At 48.6% G+C, this 19,419-nt stretch overlaps 1 protein-coding gene across 3 annotated transcripts in view; it reads left to right on the top strand.

The window, feature by feature from the left end:
• ATXN7L1 (ataxin 7 like 1) overlaps positions 1–19,419 on the top strand; it is a 233,906-nt gene that overhangs the window by 167,074 nt on the left and 47,413 nt on the right. For all 3 annotated transcript variants that reach the window (XM_036863172.1, XM_036863170.1, XM_036863171.1), the window contains exon 4: positions 15,399–15,621. In XM_036863172.1, coding sequence (XP_036719067.1) covers positions 15,399–15,621 — 223 coding nt within the window. The remainder of the gene's footprint in view (positions 1–15,398; positions 15,622–19,419) is intronic.

Here is a 19,419-nt window from a genome sequence, read left to right as displayed (position 1 = left end):
CTTGTCAGCTAAAAAGGCACATTTGATTGCCTACCGTGTGCAAGGCACTGCTAAGAGCTTTCCTTTTAGTCCTTCAACCACTGGTAGCAGGAGGGCTGTTGTCAGCCGCATTTGTTAGTCATCCATGGGCTCCGTACCAGTGAAGATGCAGTGTGGCCGAGTGACACACCTGCCCTGAATGGCAGGTGGCTCAGTAGAGTCACACCTCTAGGGTACTGTTCACAGGTCGCTGTCACCCTGGGGGATAGATCGAGTTGCACACTTGGCCCTGTCCCCTTCCACATTATAAAGGAGGATTTGGAAGAAGAATAGCATTAGTGGCAGGATTATCCAATTTTTCAAGCAGTAGATTTAGGAGGGAGGAGAGTTACATTAATGAGTCAGAGTCCAGAAAGATCTCCCCAGGCCAGAGCAGTAGACTGACTCCGACCAGATGACATTTGTAAAGGACACCTGTGGATAAGCAGCTTGGCAGTAAAGCATGTGAAATAAGACTCAGGGGTGATGCAGCCCTCAGAAATAAGAAATCTAGGGCTTCCCTGGTGGCGCAGTGGCTAAGAATCCGCCTGCTAATGCAGGGGACACGGGTTCGATCCGTGATCTGGGAAGATCCCACATGCCGTGGAGCAACTAAGCCCGTGCGCCACAACTACTGAGCCTGTGCGCTAGAGCCCACGAGTCACAAGTACTGAACCCACGTGCCTAGAGCCCATGCTCCACAACAAGAGAAGCCACCACAATGAGAAGCCTGTGCACCGCAACAAAGAGTAGCCCCTGCTCACCGCAACTACAGAAAGCCCATGCACGGCAACGAAGACCCAACGCAGCCCAAAATTAAATAAATAAATTTTTTTAAAAAAAGAAATAAGAAATCTAGCTTGGATGTCTAGTGGCCTTAACAGGAGAATGATACCCAGAACAGACAGCTGGGAGCTGCCCAGACTTCACCTGTGATGTTCTCCCTTCTGAGTGTCACAGTTTAGAAAGCACAGTCAGAGCCAAAGGGGACCCAGAGATCAGGAGAATAGTGAAAATGACCTTTTGTGAGGAATGATTTTAAAAGACGTCTGGGAGTATTTATCCCGGAGAAAGAGGTTTCGGGGAACAAACATTTGGCAAGGTGTCCCAGGGAAGGGAAACTGGACTGGTTCAAGGTGATCCCCACAGGGCAGAAATGGGATGGACGTGCGGGCATCACAGAGCAGCTCACGTAGGGGATACTGTCCAGCGGTGGTGCTTTCTGGCCTGCTGTGCACTTGGAGAGCTCGGGGCCTGCAGTGGAGAAGCCAGGCTGGGTGGCCCCTTGGCTACAGCTCCGAAGAGGCTAACAGCCCTGGAAGGGGCCAGCAGGGGGTAGCAGAGAATGATTACCTGTGGGGTTTCTTCTTGCTCTTTGGGAGTCTGTGACTCTGTCCCAACGTCACGGTCTAAGACCTGAGTCCCTTTGGTGCAAATGATGGCTGTGTCAGGGATGAGGGGGCTGGCAGAGGGGAGCTGTGCTTCAGCGTCCCGTCTGTAAGTGGCTAGGGCAGCCTTCGTGCCCGTGTGTGGGGTGGTGGGAGCAGCTGCCATTCGAGACAAATTAACACTTCTTAGTGGACCTGACTCGGCCACATTTAGGGACTTCCGACTTGGAGTGAGTGCCTATCTGCTCTCTCCTACTGGTCGCCTTAGTTATTCTGAAACTGATTGTTCTGTTTGTGGGTTGTCTTGGCCCTTACGTTCTGCAGTTTTGGGGTTTTTTGTTTTTGAGATGAAATCCATATAACATAAAACTAACCATCTTAAAGTGAATAACTGGGTGGCATTGAGTACATTTAAGGGTTGTGCAACCACCACTTCTGTCTAGTTCCAGAAGTTTCATCACTCCAAAATAAAACCTCGTACCCGTTAAGCAGTTATTTCCCCCTCTCCCTCCCCTCGGTCCCTGGCAACCACCAGTCTGCTTTCTGTCTCTGTAGATTTACCTATTCTGGACATTTCATATAAATAGAATTCATATAATATGTGACTTTTTGTGCCTGGTTTCTTTCATTTGCATAATGTTTTCTAGATTCATCCATGTTGTAACATGTATCAGTACTTCACTCCTTTTTATGGCTGAATAATTTTCCAGTGTTATGTATATACCACAATTTGTTTATTTATTCATCCATTGATGGATACTTGGGTTGTTTCTGCCTTTTGGCTATTGCTAATAGTGCTGCTGTGAACATTCACATACAGGGATTTGTTTCAGTTCTTCTGGGTGTGTACCCTAGGAGAAGAATTGCAAGATCATACGGCGATTCCACGTTTAATTTTTTGAGCAACCACCATACTGTTTTCCATAGAGGCTGCACCATTTTACGTTCCCACGGACTGTGTCCAACGGTTCCAGTTTCTCCACATCCTCACCAACCCTTGTTATTTTCCATTTTGGGGCTTTTTTGGTTGTTGTTTTTTATATACATAGCCATCCTAGTATGTCTGAAGTGGTATCTTGTTGTGGTTTTGATTTACATTTCCCTGATGACTAATGATGTTGATCATCTTTTCATGTGATTATCTTCTTTGAAAAAATGTCTGTTCAAGTCCTTTGCCCATTTTTTAATTGGGTTGAGCCTGCCTGTTTTTGTGTTTAGCATTAAGGTTCTAAACTTGTGGCTTCTCAGATGCCAGAGCAGTATAAATATTGCATCTTCTTTTCTTTTCTTTTTTTTTTGGCCACCCCACGTGGCAGGCGGGATCTTAGTTCCCCAACCAGGGATCAGACCCGCCCCCACTGCAGTGGAAGTGCGGAGTCTTAACCACTGGACCGCCAGGGAAGTCCCCATCTTATTTTCTTAAGCCATCTGTTTGCTGAAAACCTAGTGCACCTACTTATTACCAGGCACCTGAGATGAGGAGAGAGAACAGTGAAAGAGGTAGGGGAAGGTACTTCACAAGGACCAGAGGGCTCTGGGAGAGCTGGCCCATGGGAGCTGTTCACATCTCGGTCCTCCTGGCCATCCTGGAACTCTCAGCAAACAGATACTAGGAAAGTTGCTCACAGCTGTCTCTGGAAAGACTCAGGCTCCCGGGCCACAGGGCCTGCCCTGTCATCTGTGCTTCTTCTGAGTATTGCAACATTCAGCAGGCCTCCCCTTGACAGTCCCCTGAGCAGGGGAAGTGTGCCCATGAGCCCTTGACCCTCTTGCCTAGAGTCTGGAGGACACGGGCCCTCTCCGTAGGGCTGGGTTGGGTGGGTGGTCGAGTCACACCCCCTCATTCCCACTGGCTCCATTCCAAAGAAATGGAATTGTAGAAACCAGTCCTGCTTCACCAAGCAGCATAGCCCTTTTCCAGCCAGAAACTGATTCTCCTATATTCTGGGAAGAAACTCTGTCTGCGAGAGGGGAAAAGGAAGCCCAAAGTCAGAGACCCAAAATCATGTTCTCCTTGAATAATTCTCCCATGGGAGACTCCCTCTCTCTGGCTTTGGTTATATGATCAAGCTGCTGGAGATGGTCCCAACCCGAGACAGCCTTACAAAGGCCAAGTTAGCACTGCCCAGCTTACGTGCCATGGTTGAAGATGATGCCATCTTCCCATAGTCTGAAATTCTCCAGTAGAGGCTTACTTCTGAGTCTTGGAAAGCTTTTATCTCTTAGAGGTTTGTTTTTATTTTTCCTTATTAAAAGGCGTATACTCTTCCGCCAGGGTTAACTTAAGATTTATCAGGTAATAGGCAGGTTTTACAAAGAAATGTTGCACGAAACATAGGAGAGATCCTAGTAGAAGATAAGAGAAAATAAAAATACCTAAAACACACTAAACTGCTCGGTTTTTTTTTAATGGAGGTGAAATTCACATAACAAAATTAATCATATTAAAGTACTGAATTGTAATTTTTTTTTTCAGGCAAGGCTTTATTGGGACCCCTGCTGCAGCAGGGGGGGAACGAGAACAAGCAATAGGTTCCCTTGCTTGCTCGCTCGCTGAGTGGGGGCGCGAGCTTGTTCCTTATATGGGGTGAGGGTAGGGGTGTGTCCAGGGGTCAGGCCGGAGGGGTGGCTTCGGTGTTTTGCCCACACCTCTGGTGGTGTTGAGTGCAGGGGGCGTGCTCAGTTGAATTGTAATTTAGCGGCACTCAGTCTGTTCACAATGTTGTGCATCCGTCACCTCTACCTGGTTCCAAAATGCTTTCATCACCCCCAAAGGAGACCCTGTACCCCTTAAGCAGTCACTTCCCGCTCCCTGCTTCCCTAGCCCCTGGCAGTCACTAATCTGCTTTCTGTCTCTATGGATTTACCTATGCTGGCTATTTTGTACCGATGGAATCATACAGCATGTGGCCTTTTGGGACCCACTGTCTTTTTTAGACATCCCTCCCCCACCCCCACAAATCTATTATCCCTTGCCAAGATCAGGGAATAAACTTTCTAAATATAAGGAATGAATGAAAACTCTCCGCTTGAATTCATACTTAAAATGTCCCACAAAAGTAATTTTCAATCTTTAGAATGACGTCTCTACTCTCTCCAAAGCATAGTGCTGGGTATTGCAGTGGCCTCTGCCCATCAGGACAGACAGGCCCTGAGGGAAAAGGAAGCAGAAAGGCTTGAGGCCCCTGCAGGCTGCGTGGGCCCCTGGCCTCAGCCTGGTCCCCGGGGAAGGCTGCAGGGGCCCTCGTGCAGTCGGGCTGCAGGAAGGCCCTGACCCTTCCCATACAGTGGCTGCTCAGATCCGTGTGTGTGCGCGCGCGCCCAAGTTCATCTGCCAAATGCAGGATACGACCCTGGTCTTTCCGGGCTTTTCTTTCTGCCTTTCCCTAATCGCATCTGGGCGTGCTCTCTTAAAGGGGAAGTGGTGCGTTCTGACTGGCCAGGGCGCTCAGCCAGGAGCCAGGAAACGGCTCCCACGAGTTGCCGAGTTGCGCTGCCCAGCGTGTCACTGGCTCAGCCCCCTTATCCAAACAGCGAGGCTGTCTCCCTGGGATGTGTAAGTGTGAGCACAGGGCACGCTTGCCACACAGGATGGCGTGGGGCTGGGCCCAGGTCACGGCTAGCAGAGCGTGCTGTCAGCCCACGATCCATTTAGCAAGTCCGAGGTGGAGCTTAGGCGGTGCCCTTGGGCTGTGGGCTGGCGCTGAGACAGGGCTGAGGCGTGGAGTGGGGAGAGTTGCTGCCTGAGAAAGAGGTCAGGAGTAGGAGGCTGGGTTGGGGACCGGTCTATTTTGGACAGGCCTTCTGGAGGCGCCAGCCTCGGGGCCTGGGGAGGAGTGGAGTGGAAAATTTTCTAGCACACCTCTCCTAGCCCCGGGAAGCAGCTGCACTGAACCTTACCAGCTCGTCCCCTCCACTTCTCTGCATTTATGTGCAGCTCCAGACACACTTGATGCATTTATCTACTCGCTACTGATTTTTCTTGGTCATTTTTATATGCAAGCGGTGCTAAGCAATGTTTCGGGTCTTTTTCACTCCAACTTTAAAAATTGCTGGAAACTGGCAACCTGTGGTTTTTCCTTCTTTATTCTTCGCGGATGGTCCTCGGTCCGGTGTGTGCACACGGTGGTCCCTGAGTCCACGCTGGTGGCCGGCCAGCTGGCGGACTGGCCGGCGCCCGAGCGCGATTGGCGGCGCACCTGGCCTGGTTTCTAGCGGGGTTGGTTTCCTGTGTGCCCGCGGGGAAACCGAGGGAGGGCTCACGCCCACTCACGCACAGCCGAGGGCTAACTCAGTGTCCCGAGCAAGTAGCTGATGGTAGCGAAATAGACCTTTGCTGTATTTTAGACTCCTTCCTACCCTTGGTTTTCGTGTGTATGGTGGTGATGGTTGATCTTCAATCATGTAAAAAGCTGTGTTTTCACCGAAATAATTCAGACCTTCTGCTCCTTAAAAAAAAGGGGAGCAGAGGGAAAGAGAAGGGGACTGGAGGGGGAAAAACAAGTGGTGTCTCCGTACATGTACACTGAGAGGACAGAACCACACCCTCCTTCAAGACAGCTTCCTGTTTGCCACTGCCAACTGCCACTCCAAGGAGAACAGAAATGCTTCCGTTATTAGTGACTGCTGTCGGACCACAGAAGCCTCTGGGTGACGCCCCGAGCTGTGCAGTGAGCTGGGACTTTGCACCTCTAGAGACTGTGGCCTGCACTCCTGAAACTGGAGGTCGGTACAGATAGGAATCAAGCAGCCCTGGCTTCTCCTTACTCAGCCGATGTTTCTTAAACAATTGTGCTCCCGTAGGATTCTTGTAAATGAATAGTTTTAATTCAGGGGCAGGGAGAAGGTAGGGAACTGCCCCCGTAGGAAAGCTACTGCTTGTATTTTTTTTAATCTACATGTGTATGTGTTAGGGGAACTTATGTGAAGTGCCTACTGTGAGTTGGCACCGGGGCAACCACCTTCCATGTGTTATCTATCCTCAATTCTCATTTCTTCAGCAGTGAATGTAGTGAGTGCCTACTAAGGCCAGACCCTGGGCTGAATGCCAGGGACGAGAGAGGGCACAAGACATCTGCTCTCCGTGCGTCCAGTGACAGGACGCCTAGGCCAGTAAACCAGCGATTACAGCATGGGACCTGTGCTAAGATGGAGGGCCTCAATGTACTATAGGGGCACCTGCCTACCCGTAACCCTATGATGTGGGCATTATGGTTCCCACTGTATAGGTAAGGAAACTGGGGCTCAAGGGGTTAAGTTATTTGCCCAAGTCACAGAGCTAATGAGTGACAGAGCTGGGATTTGAGCCCGGATCTTTCTGATTCCAAAGACAGCAGTGTTTGGTCCACATTTCCAGTGACTCCCGAAGCTTGTGTGGAGCAAGAGAATTACCTCGGGATCTTTTTAAAAATACAGATTTGGGAGCCCTGGCCCTGCTGTCCCAAGAAGAGGAGCCCTGGGCTTCACCAGGAGTTCTCAGGTGGATAGTGGCCTGGGCTTTTTCCCGACCTCATGCCTCAAGATCCTCCGGCCCTTCCTTGAGGCGTGCACCACGCATGCCTGTGACAGGGGCCAGGGCTTTTCATGTGCTTAGCCCAAGGCACCTGGGTAAAGGCCACTGATGTGGCCTCAAGACAGTCTCGGGAAGATTCGGCCCAGCTGTTCAGGTATTTTAGACATTGGGAATCCCCGTTGTTGTTGTATCTTCCCACCAAAGATACCCCAGCTTTGCCCAGCTTCCGGCTGCCTGCCACGCCTGTCCCTTCAGTGCCCCTGGAGCGGGGATGATGTCAGCTGTGCCATCTTAAGGTAGAATCCGACAGCTTATCCTAAAGCTGGAAGCCACCAGTTTTCACCTTAGCTGTGGTGGTGCTGTTTTTACACTCATGTGACTTGCACAGTGGGTATGTTGGTGGTTGGGGCCGAGGTCACTCTGGCGGAGAAGTTAATACCATGCAGGTGGGACTCCTTGTCAACCCCTCCACTACCATATCGGCTCCAGACACACAGGAATAGCCGGGGCAATAAAAGGCGAGGATGGCAGCTCTGTCCCATGGGGCAGGCAGGCTGTTCACTGGCCTCAGGTCCTCCAGGTGGCAGCCCACCTTCAGAGGGGACCCTGTTCTCTACTCTCAGGGTGACCAAGTGGTGGCCAGCCAGGACCTGGAGAGTGTGTCCTCTCCCTGAGGGAACCCTCGGGCCATGGCAGTGTCTGTCTTATCACCACCACCACCATTATATTTCGGTGCTTGGCGCATGGTACGTGCCAAAGAGATGCTTTAAAAAATGAGTGAATGAATGAATGAGGTGTGCCTTTAACACTTGCTTTTCTCTCCTTCCTCCTTTTGTATTTGCACCTGTTTTCTCCCCTTTGGCCTCTCTGGTTAAGGATGTGTTAGTGTTTCTGTTGTTGTTGTTTGTTTTTCTTTTTTCTTGTATGGATTTAAAAAACAACTTTAACAAAAATAGAGGCATCCTATATCCTTCCCTTTTTTCCTTTTCTATCTGTGTTATATATTCATATATATATATGTTAAATGTTTTACATTTTTATAGATTAATGATTAGTGTTTGCATATACTGGTGATATTTTTAATTTTCTTGTGAATTTGGGTAGTACTGTCTCACATACACATTTCCTTAGGTTGAGATAACCCTCATACCTGTCATTTTCAGTTGTTTTATCATAGACCAGGTTGGTATGGTATTTTTTACTATTGTAAGCAAAGCTGCTGAGAATATCTTTGAACTTTTCTTGGGGAGGGATATTTCCTTGAGGTCTATTTTCCAGACTAAAATTACCAGGTTACCAGATCAAATGCTTTTTTTTTTTTCTTTAATAGATTTCTTTTATTTATTTATTTATTTATTTATTTATTTATTTATTGGCTGCGTTGGGTCTTCGTTGCTGCGCACAAGCTTTCTCTAGTTGTGGCGAGTGGGGGCTACTCTTCGTTGCGGTGCGAGGGCTTCCCACTTCGTTGGCTTCTCTTGTTGTGGAGCACAAGCTCTAGGCGTGCAGACTTCAGTAGCTGTGGCTTGCGGGCTGTAGAGTGCAGGCTCAGTAGTTGTGGCGCGTGGGCTTCAGTAGTTGTGGCTCGCGGGCTGTAGAGCGCAAGCTCAGTAGCTGTGGTGCAGGGGCTTAGTTGCTTCGCGGCAGGTGGGATCTTCCCGGACCAGGGCTCGAACCCGTGTCCCCTGCATTGGCAGGCGGATTCTTAACCACTGTGCCACCAGGGAAGCCCTGTGAATGCTTTTTAACTGATATCATCAACACGAGGTTGCTCTCCAGAGAACTGTCATCCCTTGGAAGTACCCCCAGCAGTGTGTACATGTGTTTGTTTCCCCACTGGTCTATATTGCTGGGGGTGTTTTTCTCCTTCGGCTAGGTTAAATGTCTAGTGAGGGCATCCTTGGGGGCTGATGGAAATACATCAGGGCCCTGGAAAGTCCCTGGGACTCCCCAAATCCTACCCAGCAGTGGTTGATGCCAGAACTGTATAAATAACCAATAGAAGAGCGCAGGTGGGGTGGGGGAATGCCTCCGAGAGGGAGATGTAAAAAGCATCCCAAGTTATCTAACTTCAGAGCTGTATCCTGGGCCAGCTCTGAAAATGGGAGATGCTTTGTTAGAATCTTCAGAGAAGTTGTATTGCTTACGTGTAGAGGAAAGACAGTATCCCAGAGGGTGGCGTGGAGGAAAGGGCATTGGCTCTGGGGCCAGGCAGGCCTGGGCTCACCTTCTAACTGCCAAGGTCACTGTGACCTTGGCCTTGTTTCATAATCTTGCTAAGCTTTAATTTCCCCATCTACAACGAGGAGGCTAACAGTATCCACTTTGGGGGGTTGTTGGGTAGATTGCATGAGCTGGTAGGTGTAAAAGTAGCTTGCTCAGTGCCTGACACATAGTAGGCACCCAAGGAATGCTGCTTCTCTTCCTAACTGAATGAATGGGCACAGAGTGACCAGATGGCCGAGAAACCAACCCAGAGCCTAGGGGGATTTGAGAACTGAGCCGGCACGAGCAGTGTAGGCACCGGCCCACAGTGGCTTTTGTCAAAGGGCCCCAGATGGTGTGTGTTGCCCATCTGGGTAGCCGGTGAAGAGGGGTAAAGAAGAACTAGTATAAGCTAACTGGTGACAGGCACCCATGCTTGAAGGAACACCTCCCCAGCCACTCAGGCCCTGACAGCTTTTAAAGAGGCACCGCAGCCCAAGGAGGGAGTGGGCTCCTGGGCAGCTCACAAGCACTCCTGGCACAGGAGCTGCTTGGCACGCCTCTGCCTGCCACTCGCTGCCTGCCTTAGTCACTTGACTTTCCTGTGTCTTCATTTCCTCCCCTGCTGAGGAAAGCTGATTCAATATCCCCCCTCTAACCACCACGGCACTATATTTAGTGGCCAGCTACAACTGTGGCAAATGAGACCACAGCTCAGATGCTACCCCTGCTCTCTCCGCTTCCGAGCCTTAACAGACTCTGGACAGGTTTCCGAAATGCAACCTGCCTCAGTTTCCACAGCTGTAAAATGGGGGCATACCTGCCTCACCCCCTCACCAAGTGGTTGCAAGATACAGCTAGCGTGGTTCCTGCATGATTCCCCGGGCCAAGGTGTGTGCTCTGCCCCTCACCCTCCGGCTCCAGTTTACTTTTGGAAGGTCCCTTGGAGTTCAGGGTTGTCCTTTATGGAAAGCATCCTGACCGCAGCTACTAAAGCAGATAGAATCCATTGATAAAATAGAACCCGGCTAATGATTTGCCAAGCACCTGCTCTCAGAGGTGAGGGCTGAAAGAGTCTCAGCACTGTCAAACGAGCAAGCCAGGAGCTGGCCTAAGCCCAAGTGAGTTTACACAAGCGTGTCGGGCCACAAGTGACTGTGGTGCGCACACTCTGTTGGGGGCGGGGGCGGGGCGGGGATTGATCCCTTAAACACCATATTGGAAAATTCCCAATGCGTTCTTTCTAAAACTGGTACAGGGAACCACACTGGGTGTTGGCGGCCGGCTCAGCCATTCGTGAGGCGTCTGTGCTGAGGTTTTAAATGCAGGACACTGATGCTGTGAGTATAAAAATATCTCAGTGAATAAGCATGGGGGGAGGGGAGGGTTCCGAATTTTTACGGAGATGCAATGGCCTGAGAACCTGGTGGACTTTTCCCAGTGGAGAGTAGTAAGGGGAGAGGATTGTGGAGACACCAGGGCTCCGCACACGGTGTCTGCGAGCCCCCCACTCAGCTGGTCTCTGGGATTGCACCCTGGAGTCCCTCATGGACGGTTAGGCTGTACACGGTGAAGCAGGTGGTCTTAGAACAGCCAGTGGCTGAGGCCATGCTCTGGATTTCCTGTGATGGAAATGCAAAAAAGTAAAAGGATTTGGTTTTTCCTTTCTTCGGTCATTTCTTTGGGGTTGAGGTCTCAGGCTATAGCTGATTGGTACCTTAAAAGCTGCCACATTAGGTGTTTTTCCCCCTCTCCCTAGGGGAGTCAGGTGCCCTGCTGAAATGCCCGTACTCAGTGGGGAGGGGAGGTGTCCAGCAGCCTTCCAGGCTCTCTCCCTATATGCTGCAGCAGCTTCTAGGATTTCAAGGTGGTAGAGCTCAGAGTTAAAACCACAGGCTCTGAAGACATCCACAAATCTAACGTTTCCTAGCTCCATGAACTTGGTCAACTTGTATCTCTAACCTCAGCTTCTTCATCTGTAGAACAGATATAATAATTGTACCTCTCTTAGGGTATTGTAAGAACTAAATACTAGGTAATTACTAAGGTAATTCAAGTATTTAGTAGAGTTCTTGGCACATGGGAAAGTCTTAATAAGTTATTATTACTATTGGCCAAAGGACAGAAGGGGTGAGACCAGAGGTTGCTGATCGAACATCAATCACTGAGGTTGTTACTGTTGTAGCGGACATTTAATTCTGCGTGAATGTCCTGACAGTGATTTTCTGTTTTCACTTCAGTAGGTAAGTGGTACTCACATTCAACATTAGCACAGTAGATTGGTTTGGTCTTTCTGTCCCACGATCTGGAAAGTAACGTGTTGCAAAAGCTATAAACTATTGCAACCTTTTTCACTTTGGGAACTACACCTCAAAGAAATAATCTCAAATCACTTTTTAACTAAACTGTAAAAAAAAAAAAAGAAAGAAAGAAAGAAAGGAGAAAAAAGGATGAAAGAACAAAAGCCAGACAGTAAGTAGTAAGAGAATAGCTAAGTAATCTAAAGCATGATGTCAGTGATTAAATATTACCTAACCATTTAAAATGACCAATATATGGGAATTAGAAACATATAAATGGAATAATGTTCGTTGGAAAAGAGTAGTCCAAAATATCAATTGATTACTGTTTTGTTAATGCATCTATGTACATGAACAGAGAATGAGAAAATTCGGAGGGAAAGGGATTTTTTCTCTAAGATTGCTTCAGTCTGTAGAATATTTTAATAGTGAGTTAAAAAATAAATGTTCTGTAAACTGTTTCTGGGCAAGGCAAATGGAATTAGAATAATTATAGGGATCCACCTAAAGAAGTCCCTTGACCAAAATGCAGGGGGGGGGCATGCAGGGGGGGGGATGAGTAAGCCCAAAGTAGTTGAGTTCTTATATCAGAATGATTGTGATGTAAATCTGGAACACTTTACCCAGAGACATTCCACTTGCCTGGCAACATCTTTTTACAAGAAACTAAGACTGTTTTCTCCTATCACCAGCCTATCGACCTCTCCGACAGTTACCTACAGGCGGGTCTTCACAGGCTAGAGAAACACAGATTGAATAGGAATTACATCTTTCTGAAAAATCTAGTAACTCTGTCCTACCCGGACATCAGTTCTACCCATTTTCAAAAGCTTAGCCAAGTGAAGTAGGTTTGATACTCACCTCCTGAGCGGAAGCTCTTATCACTCTGACCCTGTTTCCCCACTTTAAATTCTTACACAGGCTCTGTCGCCTGCACCGGAGGCTGGCAAGCTCATTCTCCAAGCCGAGGGGACAAAAGTATGGGCCTCTTTGTGGGATACCTTGAAATAGTGACAGATTTAATTCAGTCTGATCAACAAGAAACAGTTTCACAAGTAGGAAATGCTGCTTCAATCTGTTTATTACCATACAAAAATCTCACAGTAAAAAAACCAAACCAAAACAAAACAAACTAAGGGTAAAGGGCTGTCTTCCAAACTTGATGAATATTCTCTCGTTCGCAACTTGTTCTTTCAATTGATCATTCAAGAAAAATTTGTGGGACCAAAATATAAAACCAAGAAGAAGGCTTATCCATTGATTTAATTTTTTCTGTGAGTTTAACAGCAAGAACGCCTTGGCAGGGTCACTAATCGTAATTCTCTGGAGGTGATTTTGGAATCCCTGGTCTGGCCCATTCATTTTGTCCTTAATGTCACGCTTCTTTGTGATTTATCTTTGCTTACTGGTATTATTTTCCACTCTTAGTTTAGCAAAGTAAAAATTCTCTTCATTATGAAGGCTTACCTCTCCACCAGAATGGGGGAATACTTCTGCATATCCCTTCCCCCACCCCCCTGCCAGCTTGAGCACATGAGAGCAAATGAGTGAATGAAGTGTGCAGAACAATCCAAAACAGTAGTGGTAAAAATCAAAGTCTTATTTTAGTTTTGGAAACTTCAGCCAAAAAAAAAAAACAAAAAAAATTACTGAGCAAGACATTTCTGAAGGGCAGAAAGAACTATGGATTTGAAGTGAGAAGCCTTGGTTCTGAACTCAACCCTGCCACCAACTAGCTTTGCCCTGCAGGCTGGTAACTGATAACCTCTCTAAGTGATAACCTCATCCATCAGCAAGCAGAGGGGACGAGCTGACTTTTAAGATCCAGTTCTAACCTTCAGTGATTCTAAGTCCTGTGCTTCCGAATTCCCTGGCTTCACATCTTGGTCACAGTACACCCCGTTTCCTGCCTTCCTGAGAAGCAGCTAAGCCCCTGCCCATAGCACAGAGGCCCCATTCCTCTCATAGCCACTGGCCCTGACCTTGGCTAGTCACCTCGCCTCGCTGGGTCTTCTTTAGCCAGTCAGTCATGAGGAGGGTGGAGACGGCTGGCTGCTTCCTGGCTGTGTCAAAGGGGTTGTAAAGACCAGTACAATTTTACAAAGGATGAATTCCTCCAAGGAAGATCCTGCCTGAGTAAAATATTTCAATACTTGTGCTATAATTATTGCTATGACATTCAGGAATCACGAGAGATGGGAAGAGAAGGATCAGGTGTAAGTATGCCTTGTATTTATGATAATGGAGTAGAAAGAGGCCTTCCAGGCCATCTAGGGACCCACTTCATTTACAGATAAAGGCACGGAAACAGAAAGTTTAAGTGGTGAACTCCAGGCCATAAGCCTAATAATGTGGTGAGGCTGGAATTGGAGCCTGGGTCTCCTGGCTCCTAGCCCAGGGTTCTCTCTACTACATCAAAACAGAGGCCCTGGAACTAGCTCTTGGTTTTCACATCCCTGAACAGGGTGGCTCTGGGAACTGAGCATGTATGCAGGGTCTCCTCTGATTCAGTGAAGAAAGATTCCCCAGTAAAGTTATTCAGTGCAGGCAACCTGTGAACACTGGTCAGGCAGAAACACCCAGCAATCAGATGGTCCTCAAAACTCCACTTTCCCCCGCCCCCCAATTCCCGCTGCATCACAGGATTAGAGTCAGTCGGCTTGGAGACAAACTGGCAGCCCACTGGTACCAGGAAGAGCAGAGGAAGCCCAAAGGCTTGTCCCTCGTAGCCATAGTCAGTCTGGCTTTCTTTCCAGGGTGCCTGGAATAGCAGCCAGAAATGCCTCACTAATGAGAAAAGTGAGACTCGGCTCGGAGATGGAGGGAGAGTGGGATCTGCCATCTTTGCCCCCATCTTCTTCGTTATCACGTTCAACCCGGATCTCCAGCTTTGTGATCTCTAGTCCTTCCCATCTGGAGATCTGTTATCATTTCATTTATTTATTCAACACACAGTAATTAGGCACTAACTATATGTGGGGCTTTGTAGTAGGTACGAGGGAGCCAGAGGGGACTTAGGATTTCAGAGCGTTGGTCTTTTGGGGGTTCAGGATTCCTTCCTGTAATTGTATACAGAGTTTTGGGGCATTTTTCTTGGGACGGGTCCTTAACGTTTATCAAATCTGTTCCTCTGTAACAGTTAGGAACTGCCGTAGTGGGTGTACACCAGAGCTTTACCTCGTGCACCTACTCTCTTGGTCAGCATTCTTATCCTGCCCATCAAGTCAAGACCACAGGAGCCGAACGAGGGTGAACAAGTGGGGCATGTCTCCCAGGGCGCTGGTATTCTCTTAGAGCCCCAGGAAGGGGCTGCCCACGTCCAGGCCCCAGACCTGTGGATTCTGCCTTCAGCGTTGATGTCCTCCTGCGTGTCCTGACCCGGCACCTGTGGCCCTGGACCTCAGTGAGCCCTGGAGAGGCCACAGGGGCGTGTGGACAGATGCTGGGCCACCTTCTGGATCTAGAAGGCCCCTTCATTCAGCCCTGCTGAATGTCACAAGTCCTTGTGACTTAAGTGCTCCTGCTAGGGGTCAGGTTCGAGAAACTGCTATTTGTTATCTGAGAAGTCCTACCCTCCCCACTGCCCCGAGGGACCATGTGGCCTCTGAGTGGCTGTCTGGGGATGGCTTGGGCTGTGTGGTTCTCTCACTACGTTCCCAGGACACCGGGCATCCCCTCTACTAGTCCTGTGGCCGTGGTCTTGCAGGAGGATCGCCTGGTAAATGCCTCCCGCGAAAACTGTAGTGCGAGTTCAGCTTGCCACTTGATACAGAAGTTCAGAAGGTAATCACTGTTGATTTGGGATCAACAGTGTTGGTGGGATATGATGTCAAGCAAACCATAGTCAGAACTGAGGCTTCGGGGACCGACACTGCAAGATCAGCACTCTCCTCTTTGCCTGTAATGTACACGGCTATGCATGTGACTCACTTGCTACAGATGGTGTGCTGAGTTCTGTTCTTTCTCCCCCTGTAGAGAGAAGACACGGTTCAATGTGTAGACCTTCTCCCTCTCCGGCGTCGCCACCCTCCAATGCCCGGACATCACTAGTACAGGTGAAAACAAAAGCCTGTCTCAGCGGCCATACCTCTGCCAGCAGCTCCTCAAAGCCATTCAAAACGCCCAAAGACAATCTCCTAACCTCCAGCAGCAAACAGCACACAATCTTTTCAGCGAAGGGATCAAGGGACAAAGCATGGTGAGTGTCGGGTGCTGGCAGCCGTCTGTCCTCGCTGCTTGTCCCTGTCACCACAGGAACCAGTGTTTACCCAGCGGCTTTGTTCCTGGGCATCATGTCCAGGAATTTGGGGAAGTGGGGAGGGAAGGGACAGAAAACCAGAATGAGGGGATGAGAAACCTAAATACCAGGAGAAACGGGGCACCTTAAAGGACTATCTGCCCGACAGGGGAATTTTTTCTGCTCCTGAGAGCTGAGGCAAGTTGTGTCTAAGAAGAGGGAAACAGGGAAATATTCCTCGGTTATACGGTCACCTCTCAATGTTCCACCCCAGTGAACAGAAGTGTTGGTATAAATAATCAAAAGCACCGCAGTCTGCCCCGCAGGGAGTGAGGCCCTGGTGCTGCCCCAGGGCCCTGGAAGGCAGGCCCCCCTCAGAGCTTCCCATCGCGAGCAGCCTGGCCTGCACTCCGTGAAGGAGCTGCCAGCAGAGGCAGGTAATTGGGAGCTGAGGACGGAAGGAAGGAAGGAAATCCAAAGGGGATGTCGCTGCCTGCGACGTGATGGGGTGGGAGAGGGCTGGTGGCAGGTGACTGTGAAAAATCAGAGGCGTTTAATTCACTTTTTTATCTCCGTCTTTACCGAGAAGTCAGAAAAGGTTACCTGTGGAATGGACAGATAGGAAACCAAAGTGAAAATGAGCACAGGAGACAGAAGATGAGTATCTTCAAATGCCAAGGACCCAACTTGGAACCCTTAGGGACCGGCTTAGTACGGAGCCTCTAGCCTTACCTTGCTGGCCTCGTGAAGGCAGACAGGGGATAAGTGTGGACTCTGTTCGTTTATATATCTAAAGAGAAAGCATCTTCTGTTAATTCATGCTGCAGAAGATGTCTTCTTACACTTCTTACGTTTCTTACACTTTCTTACGTTTAATTACACTTACGTTCATAGCTGGGAAAGCCGTGGACTAAAATCATCCATCGATTGGTTTGTCACTGCACGCGGGCAATTTTGATGACTTTGTAAAGAGCTAATTATGCCCGATCAACTAAGGGGCCTCTTGTGACAGAGAGGAAAGGTTTAGACGTGGCTGTCAAGGAGGGGAGGCACCTGTCACGCAGCCAGGGCTCACGGACGAGCTTGGTTCTCTCGAGTGTTAGGATCTCCATGCTGTAAGAGGACATAGCTGCTTAGGGAAGACCTAGCCTGAGAGTGACAGTTGGTGGCCTCTGGGCCTGCCTGCTGGTAGCGTGAGTGTCCTTCTTATGGTGACCTCGGAGAGCCCCTGAAAGGTTGTTTGCCAAGGCAGCGTCTGGTGTCCTGATGTAAGCGCTTCCTGTATCACTGCCTATATACAGATCTCAGGTGGGTGACCTTGGGCAAATGGCTTGATCTTGGTGTGCCTCGGTTTTCCTCATCTGTAAAATGTGGTTACTGATATCTCTACCCCACAGGATCTTTGTGAGGATGAAGTGAACTAATTTTTATAAAAGCAGGAAGCGTGATGTCTGGAGCAGGGAACACGTTCAATGAATATTTGATGATAATGTTATTGTTATCATTATTATCACGTGTGCCAAAGGACAGAGCTCCTATAACCAGGAAGACAGGTTGAGAAGCCCAGTCTGGAAAAAAGTAGGGAAATGGCTCTTCAGACTCAGACTGAAGTTGAAAATGGAAAAGGATAAAGCCGTTTATTCAGAGTCTAGAAATGAGCTATAGAGCAACTAAATGAGGAAAGCTGGGCAGGGGGCTCATGGGGAGTAAGTCAGAAGGAGACTCGGGGGTCATGGAAGATCATAGCATGAATGCAATAAATGATAACTGATAAACATGGTCCCAGGAGGGTGAGATGCAGCACCAAGAATTCTCCCAGGAGGCAAGGCTTCAAGGGAGACCGCTCAGGTTAGGTCATCCTCCACGTTCGGCTCACACCAGCTCAACACGCACTTACTAAGCCCTGCTATGCGCAAGGCCCCTATCAGCTAGAGGCAGAAGGTGGTTTTGAAAGAATCTGAAAAAACTAGCCAGGGTCCAAAGAAAAGCAACCAAAAGGATTGCAAGAAGGGAAATGAGCCCTTATGAAAAAAGGCCTCCAAAAACTAGAGCACTGGCCTTGTGTGAAGAGCAGAAAGCTCCTGGGCAATTTACCTAACTTCAAGTAGGTAGATATCAGGCAGATCAAGGGAGGCACGCCGCGTGAGGCTGGGCGTTGACTGCACCAGCCTCCTGCCTGTTCTCACCTCCGCTCAGCCCATCCCCTGCGCACCGTCACTGGGGACTCATATTGGAGGGCTGGGAAGATTTGGTTTGGGGGCTTCCAGGGCCCGCCTCAGTTCAGGGAGCCTTCCCCAAAGGGCGCTGTGGAAGAAGGAGCACTGGAGGGGCAAGGAAAGCCAGTTCAAGGCCCAGCTCGGCCACTAACTTTCTGTGTGACCCTGAACAAGTCACTTAACTTCTCTGAGTCTATTTTTCAAGCCTGAATATTTTGTGATTTTTAAGACACCATCCTCGAAAATTCTCCAAGGTTCCTGACTGTCTACTGAATTAAGAGTTAGGTTCTCAGCCCTTTATATACTGTAGAATCTATTCCAATGGGTGCACAAAGGGAAAAAAAAAAAGCAGAACCAGAGCTGAGTTCCCCTTATTTATTTATTTATTTATTTATTTATTTATTTATTTATGGCTGCATTGGGTCTTCGTTTCTGTGCGAGGGCCTTCTCTTGTTGCGGCAAGCGGGGGCCACTCCTCATTGCGGTGCGCGAGCCTCTCACTATTGTGGCCTCTCTTGTTGCGGAGCACAGGCTCCAGACGTGCAGGCTCAGCAATTGTGGCTCACGGGCCCAGCTGCTCCGCGGCACGCGGGATCCTCCCAGACCAGGGCTCGAACCCGTGTCCCCTGCACCGGCAGGCAGACTCTCAACCACTGCGCCACAAGGGAAGCCCTGAGTTCCCCTTTAAAAGCCAAGCACCTACATCTAGAAGGAGGTGTATCTATAAGGACCCTCTAAAAACTGACTGCAAACCCCCCTAATCCAATCTTGATCATTCAGTAACATCCCATTACTCCAGCTTCCCCACCATGTCTTCCCCTGGTCCCTTTGCCTAAACCATCCGTCGTCTTTATTCAATTTAACATTTAATGAGCACCTACTATAATACTATGTGCCAGCTCTATAACAAGCCCTGAAGATATACAGGGCTTGGCACCTATGGCACCTCTGTGCAAGTTAGAAAAAGGCCTGGTGTATCCGGGCCTGGACCAGAGTGCACAATTGGCTAATGGTCTTCATTTCTTACTCATTTCCTCAGCCAGGCATCTAGTGCAGTCCATAACCTGCACAATTGTACACTGCACCCTTGAATACAAAATTAAATAAGACACACACACTGTCCTAGGGAGTCTGTAAAAAGAGACATAAGCTAACACAGAATACAACGTGATAAGAGCTAAGATATTGGTAGCACAGCAGAAGGGCACCTAATCCAGGCTGAGGACTCAGAAAAGGTTTTTCAGAAGAGGTCACACTTGAGCTGAATTTGAAGGATAAATAGGAATAACCTACACAAAGAAAACTGGATTAGAATGGTAAATCTTATGATTGAGATAGATAGATAGATTTTTTTTTTTAAACACAATTTTTAAAAAACTTTTTTTTTTTTAAGAAAATGGGGAGGGTGTTCCAGGCAAGGGGAACAGAACAGGCAGAAGTACTTGGCTGTCGGGAGAGGCAGGAGATGAAACTGAGTAGGTGAATGAGGGCCAGGTTATAAAGTTCTGCTGTATGAGCTAAATTCAGGAATTTGGGCTTCACC

This window comes from Balaenoptera musculus, chromosome 9 (assembly GCF_009873245.2).
Source record: "Balaenoptera musculus isolate JJ_BM4_2016_0621 chromosome 9, mBalMus1.pri.v3, whole genome shotgun sequence".
In the NCBI taxonomy this organism is placed as follows: domain Eukaryota; kingdom Metazoa; phylum Chordata; class Mammalia; order Artiodactyla; family Balaenopteridae; genus Balaenoptera; species Balaenoptera musculus.
The sequence above is the reverse complement of the archived record's forward strand: the minus strand, read 5'-3'. Positions and strand labels throughout refer to the sequence as shown.